Here is a 7473-nt window from a genome sequence, read left to right on the forward strand (position 1 = left end):
AGGTTGTTGTTGTTGTTAGTTAGTGTGTAGTTAGTGTGTAGTTAGTGCGTAGTTAGTGCGTAGTTAGTGTGTAGTTAGTGCGTAGTTAGTGTGTAGTTAGTGTGTAGTTAGTGCGTAGTTAGTGCGTAGTTAGTGCGTAGTTAGTGTGTAGTCAGTGTGTAGTCAGTGTGTAGTTAGTGCGTAGTTAGTGCGTAGTTAGTGCGTAGTTAGTGCGTAGTTAGTGTGTAGTCAGTGTGTAGTCAGTGTGTAGTTAGTGTGTAGTTAGTGTGTAGTCAGTGTGTAGTTAGTGTGTAGTGAGTGTGTAGTGAGTGTGTAGTTAGTGCGTAGTTAGTGCGTAGTGAGTGTGTAGTTAGTGCGTAGTTAGTGCGTAGTTAGTGTGTAGTTAGTGTGTAGTTAGTGCGTAGTTAGTGTGTAGTCAGTGTGTAGTTAGTGTGTAGTTAGTGCGTAGTTAGTGTGTAGTTAGTGCGTAGTTAGTGTGTAGTTAGTGCGTAGTTAGTGCGTAGTTAGTGTGTAGTGAGTGTGTAGTGAGTGTGTAGTTAGTGCGTAGTTAGTGCGTAGTTAGTGTGTAGTTAGTGTGTAGTTAGTGCGTAGTTAGTGTGTAGTTAGTGCGTAGTTAGTGCGTAGTTAGTGTGTAGTTAGTGCGTAGTTAGTGCGTAGTTAGTGCGTAGTTAGTGTGTAGTCAGTGTGTAGTCAGTGTGTAGTTAGTGCGTAGTTAGTGCGTAGTTAGTGCGTAGTTAGTGTGTAGTCAGTGTGTAGTCAGTGTGTAGTTAGTGTGTAGTTAGTGTGTAGTTAGTGCGTAGTTAGTGTGTAGTTAGTGTGTAGTTAGTGCGTAGTTAGTGTGTAGTGAGTGTGTAGTTAGTGTGTAGTTAGTGTGTAGTGTAGTCAGTAGTGTTGTTGTGTGTCAGAACAATGAGGCGCCTGCTGAGTGTTACAGGTGTTACAGCAGTGACACATCTGCTGCTGTCAGGCCTGCAGGTATCAGGCTGTTGTTCTCCTTCATCTCATAGTGGACAGGAATTATTTTTGGAGCGACACAAATAATTTGTGTGGCATCAGATTAGATGCAGAACAGCTGATTGTTCTGTAAATAGTTTGAAATCTTTATTTAAAAACACCTTGGCTGCATTTTTAGGTAAACAGCTGCAAAAAACTTTGTTGTTTGCAAAACTCAGTTACTTTTTTGAAGAAGTAACAAAATAATTAATTACCCAACATTGGTCATTATTTACTGTATTTGCAGACAGAGTTACAGACTCTCTCCCAGACCACAGACTCATAATACAGTCAGAGCTTTATAAAAATATAAAAAAAGAAAGTTGTGTTTTCAAAGTTGGAGTTGAAGTTATTTTTACTTCCAGTAGTGTTAACATGCTGCAGGTCAGGAACAAGATATTTTAAATATTCATTGTAAGTGAGCTAAAGCAGTTAATTAAAAGTAGTCTAACATAAATGCTGTAATTGGATTATTTTAATAAACATGTGACTTGGATGGATTTGATGCTGGCGTGACCACAGTGCACACGCCTGCTGCTGCTCACAGTGGTCCAAACTCAGGGAGTTTGTGTGTTCGCTCAGACACATGAAACATTAGAGGGAACATTGTCCCAGAGTACACTCTGCTCATTCAGTCAGTCCCATTTCCTGAACTTTAACTCTTTTCTCCGTCTGTTTTTAACAACTTTTTTTTGTTGTTCTGACTTGGACGAACCAACCAGATTTCCTTCATCAGCTCAGTATTCTTCTCCACCTGCCTGGAATAGCCTCCGCTCCATGTTTGTAGCTAACAGAGTGAGCCACAGCTCAGTTTGTCTTCTCTGTCTCTGAAATCTTCTGTTGGATCGTCCCTTCTCCTCCAGGCTCGCACACCCACCAGCTTCTGTTCAGATTGTAAACAGAGCTCTACAGCATATCAAAGATAACAACTGTGCTATATTAGGCCACTGATACACACATTCAAAAATAACTTACAGGGAACGTGAATTTGCATTCACGTTCCCTGTTCTGTGGAAATGCTGCTCCAGCTTTAGCATGAGCCCTTCTGTTCCCCCTTCAGTAAACACTGGGCTGAATTTCACTGGAAGGAATCAGGATGCTGGTCTTCTTTTGTCGTTTGTCCACGCACGGCTGTTTGTCCTTTATGAACACAGCCCCAGGTTATTAGCTTGTGTAAGAAGAAAGCATTTCGCATAATGGTGCTACAAAAGAGCTACAGCACCGACAAAAAAGGGGGGGTGGCAGGAGCATGAGTGTCCTAATTAAAATCCATAATTATATTTACTTTCTTGTGTACAGAAAAGCAATATTTCCTCCTGAAGGTTTCACAAGATAAGGACATAAAACACGTGTGACTAGCTAGTCAGACGCACAGCACGAGTGAGCTGTCAAGCTGGACGCCGTCAGCAGAGCTGTGGAGGTGGCACCAATCTGCCCGTCTTTGTCTGTTTCACCATCGAGCCTTTAAACAGAATAAGTTCATCTAATTACAGAACAGACGCAGTTTATTCCAGTTACTATTACTATCATCATCACAAGGGAAGCAGCGTCTAATGTCTGATTGTTATCAGCCTCTGCTCCATATGTGCAGGCCTTTCCTTCCAGCTGCTTCTGTATGTTTGCAGCTGCGTGGAGTGCACGGGCCTGTTGTCACTGACTGCCATTGTCAGCGTGTGGTTAGAAATACAAACACGACAGCAAGCCTGTTTTATGCAAACACAGACACACACATCTGACATGTTCCTGACTGTTGTAACAGTTTTTGTCATCATGCAAAACACAGCGCCAAGGTTTTGTTCTTCTCTGCAATTTTTACACCCTGCAAAACCATTTGATTATAAGAAATGCAAATAATTAAAATGTCTACATGTAACATAATTGCATCAGGCTATTCAACATGAAGCTACAGGCTACGTGCTCGGCTGAGGCTTCGTATGATGCAGCAGCACTACTGTAATAGCTGTGAGGCACCGAGCATGAACAGTGTCTCTGCTGCCACACAGACACTAAAAACAACAACATAACAACTTTGGACAAACACATTTTAATCAATAGCACCAAAAATGAAACGCGCTGCCTCGAGCTCGAATCGCTGAAGCCTTTCAGGAGCTGCAGCTGCAAACTGTATCCGATCGTTCTTGCTTCATGTGGACTTCATTCATGTCACACACTTGTGTTGATGCTAATGGAATTCCGGCTGACCTCGAATCTTATGTAGATTATCTCACAGCATGAAATATACACGCAGCAACACACACTTTTGTAGGCAACAGCTACAGATGATCCTTACATAACTCGTCTGAGTCAGGAGAGCTGAAAGCCAGGCAGCCCGCCCCACCCCCACACACACAATCCCATGTGGATTACAGACCATACTAAATTATGCTGAGATTATGCCTCATGGTGGCAGTGACATAAGAAACTAGTTGATGAACAGTTCCACTGAGAACGTCAGTGCAGGGATGGAGAACATCAAAGCTTTTCTCTGAAGTGTTCCACCTGAACACTTCAGAGAAAGTGCTGAGGACCTCAGGCAGATTCAACAGGGAACACAAGGAAATCTGAAGGAAGACAGGTGGGTGTTTGTCATGATTTAGTTCAGTTTATCAATCGCCTCTAACATGAGAGACCAGCACAGCTGGAGGAAATGTTTCAGGCGTAATACTGCCTGCAGATGATGTTTGTGCAGTACGGCTAACACATCTGGTAAAGGTTTCACATCCCATGTGAGCTAACAATGCTCTACCATCTATTAATAGCAGGAGTAAAGTGCAGCACAGCATCATACATCCAACCACACATGCAGGTGAAGCCAGAACAGAAGCTACATCCACAGCCACAGCTTCAGTCAGCACACGCAGCTGCAGCTGCGCTCAAAGCCACTCCATATGCATGTCCCACTTCTTTCTTTTGAAAAGAGTAAGAAGCACATCACTCATCGGGTACATCTCGAGTCCCACAAGACAAACAAAAACCTTCGTACTAAACAGACAATCAGTGTAAGTAAGAAGAGAGGGGAGAAAAAAGAATCAGGAGAAACAGGCTAAAAACTGTCCAATAAAGTCCCTGCAAGTACTTTAATCATTGCTATTTGCAGTCCTGCTCAAAATACATCAACAGCAAGTCCGTCAGTAGCTGAAGGAAGTTGGAGAGCATTCATATCTGACAGCAGAGCTCGTGAGGAAAACAGACGCCTGCCCACCGCCTCAGATCGTCGCTCCGTATTAGCTTTGGTTCACCGGCAACAGGCCGAGAATCATATCAGGAAAATTAGGTCAGACATGTCTGCAGTCACCTTTTCACGCGTGTAGCTCACAGCATGCCCCGCTATTTATTATCAGGCTGTAGTGATGCAGAGAGCATGAAGGAGGCAGCACACGTGACTTCACTGTGCTTTATCATGACACTGATGTAAAAGTACTTTCACTTCCTGTATCTGAAGATCTGACTTTGTTCTCCTCACCCAGACCTGCTCAGTGCATCTCGGGCACGTGGAGCGCTTGCTGTTTATCCTCCCTGAGTACAAGCGGCATGTGTCGGCGAGGCCTGATCGGGAGGTGGAAAAACTAAAACACAACCTGACACCAGTGAAACACTGGACACCAGCGCAGCGTTTAATAGAAGTGCACGTTTTTAGCTGCAGTAGTGACAGGAGAGCTGGAGACGAGGACCAATAATCAGATTAAAGACAAACAGATCGTAACTGCAGTTTCTAAGGCAACAGACTCATTTCTTTCTTTCATTGATGAGAAAACAAAAAGGACAATCCAGTTTACAGTGCCAGCCCAGTGTGGTGCCATTTCTGTAAACACAGAAGGATCAGATGGTAAAATGGATTTTAGATTACAAGCTTCACTTATTACTTTGCTCCTGTTGCTCCTTTTCAGGAGATCAATCACATTAGCTGTGTTAGAGGGCGTCACCCTGGTAACCCAGGAAATGGATTCGAACATTGATCCTAAACACAGCGAGTTAAACTAATGGAGCCCTTACGGTCACCTTTCTCTGGCTGTGAACAGGCTGAGTGACTGAATGAGGCACACATACATGCACAGCAGTCACCTGCAGCAGCGCTCTCCAGACCAATCAACTCGTCAGTTTCACTGCTTCTCTTTCTGATTCCTCCAATTTTTCAAGCCAGTTTGTAAACACGCCTGTTATGTCTGTACATCGTCTTCTTTCAGCCTCCATGGTGTCCTCTTCTGTCACACCAGTCGGTGCATGCGCCAGTTTCGTATGCAGCAAAGTCGTGCACATGCTTTTATTGTCTTAATAGTTTCAGTTGGGAAATCTGTTGGAGGTGGTTGTAGCTCCGAGGCACAACAGGTCATCTGTTAATTGGAAGGTTGGTGGTTTCGTCTCGTTCAGCCATTCAGAGTGTGAATGTTGGAAAGCACAGAAAAGAGTGCGTCTATGAATGAGAACCAGTCCATGTACCTGATGATGGCTGCCATCACGTCTACACTGAGAACACACCAGGTCACATTCATGGTCATAATCATCAGGATTTGTGGTGAAAGTGCAAGGAAGAGAATCACTAAGCTCACCTCAGCCTCTTACTCAGTGTGCACTACCACTGATTACCTCGCACCTTACAGCATATATAACCTCATCTTAAGCTGGAACAGTGTCAGGTGACCACTTCACTGTGGGTAACAATTCACCTCCTGTTAAAGTGTAACTGTGCCTTTCCACAGCAAGTCCCAGCACGCACACAACGTGGGGACTATCAGTGTTTCGTTGCCACGTTCACTCCTCCGGTCTGTTTGGAGACTTCCTACCTGTAAGACACCTGCTTCCTGAAGGTCAGCTGCACGAACTCTGCCTCCATCTGGGATACCGCCAGCTGCTGCTCAGCCCCCTTCAGCTCTTTCTGTTTGGGTACCTGAAATCAAAACACATCTGTTGTTTCCGATGAAAGCTTGCTGCCTCACACGGGCGCCGGCAGCCTGCAGCAGCGGCTCCTGTACGCGGTAAGCATGGAAGGAGAGCAGCACACACCTGAGAGACACCGGACTCCTGTGCGCTCCTGGAGTGTTCCAGCCCAGCGAGCACGTCCTCCTCCTCGGCCACGTCTTCCAGCTCGGGCCGCTCCGAGTCTCTCATCATCGCTGCGATCAGCGCGGCCTGCGTGCTTTTACCCGGATTAATGCTCCTGTCCTCGGCACGGTGTCGCTGATCCCGGTGCTGCTGCTGTGTTTATTTTGGTGCGCGTTTCCACGAAACTACAGTCCCATCCTCCACGCTGCGTGACACGCTAACCCGGCGCGGACCGTAACTGTCCTTGAGACGCACACGATAAAAGTTGCGTGCGGCAGGTGAGAGCTGTCCTCCTGTCCCCTCCCGCACCGTCCACTCACGCAACGTGTTGCCGGAAATCAGCTGTGAGCGCTCGCGTCCTCCCCCCACCCCTCCCACTCTCTCTCTCGCTCTCTATTGAATGACTTGTGTTGAGGGTAAGAAATAAAACACGTCTCGTGTTTTATTATATCATTGACGGTGGTCCTTGGTTTTACGCAGTTCTGGCATTTAGAACAGCGAGTGTGTGTGAAGAGTTTGCTTGGAGCTTAGAGGGAGGCTGCGAGTGTTTGATCGGAGCGCTGCCTGTTTCTGCGCAGCTTCTAATGTTAGTAAACGACTGGCCTTTCAGAGAGCACACACATGTTCACAAACTCAGGGGTTTCTGAGCACACGTCAGGTCTGGTCTGGAAATTGTCGGTATTTTATTGGTTCGGGACGTGGAAGTTTAAATGGCTCTAGAGCGCCACCTATACAGGCAGTACTGCAAGTGCATAATTTGACCTACATGAATTACACGCGTGTAACGACCAGTGTGTCCCAAACTTCACGTCCTTGACAGGAGTCTGACCTGGGAGACATGTATGCGCCAATATTACGTCACACATATGGCGCCAAGTAGGTTCTAATCGTCATCCAACCTCGTGGAATTTGACTTGTTGCAGAAAACAATAGAAAGTATTTTAAATACATTTCATTGAGTCAACACTGTCACTGATTTTTGATCATTTTTGAAATAATAAGATAAAATTGTGTTGCTCTTGAGTCTGTGTCTTAACTATGTGTTAGCTCTACAAATGACTATTCTTGGTGTTACAGTGTTTCTCACACTGAAGCATTTTTCTCACGCATCAACTGCGATGCTTATTACCGTGAAACATGCTCATTTTAAAAGTGAGACTGAGCAATAATATGAGACAGTTTGGTATCAACCGCAGAAACTAAAGGTAGCTTAACATTCTCGGTCCTATCTGTTGGAAGACTTGAGCAAGCATGTGAAATAGCACAGATGTAAAGTTAGGGTTAAATGTCCCCAGGTTAGACATCATTTTGTCTAAAATACAGGAATGTTTATATATATATAGTTACATAGTTATTTATACTTATTAGAACTATATTGTTATATTTTGTAACTTTGAGATACATTGTGTTATTTCATTTAGTTTAGTGACAGGAAGATGG

General features: G+C 44.7%; 1 protein-coding gene across 1 annotated transcript in view; it reads right to left on the minus strand.

The window, feature by feature from the left end:
- The window catches only part of LOC146682222 (diacylglycerol kinase zeta-like), a 99637-nt gene extending 93239 nt beyond the window's left edge, over positions 1-6398 (minus strand). The window contains exons 1-2 of the mRNA XM_085449282.1: positions 5995-6398; positions 5775-5878 (exon numbers count right to left, since the gene is read on the minus strand). Of these exons, the coding sequence (XP_085305408.1) occupies positions 5775-5878; positions 5995-6102 (212 nt within the window). The 5' untranslated portion in view covers positions 6103-6398. The remainder of the gene's footprint in view (positions 1-5774; positions 5879-5994) is intronic.
- Positions 6399-7473: the final 1075 nt, after the last annotated feature.

Source organism: Copadichromis virginalis, linkage group LG23 (assembly GCF_057382275.1).
Source record: "Copadichromis virginalis isolate Kocher_CV1m ecotype Utaka linkage group LG23, C_Virginalis_male_GT1.1, whole genome shotgun sequence".
NCBI classification, from domain to species: domain Eukaryota; kingdom Metazoa; phylum Chordata; class Actinopteri; order Cichliformes; family Cichlidae; genus Copadichromis; species Copadichromis virginalis.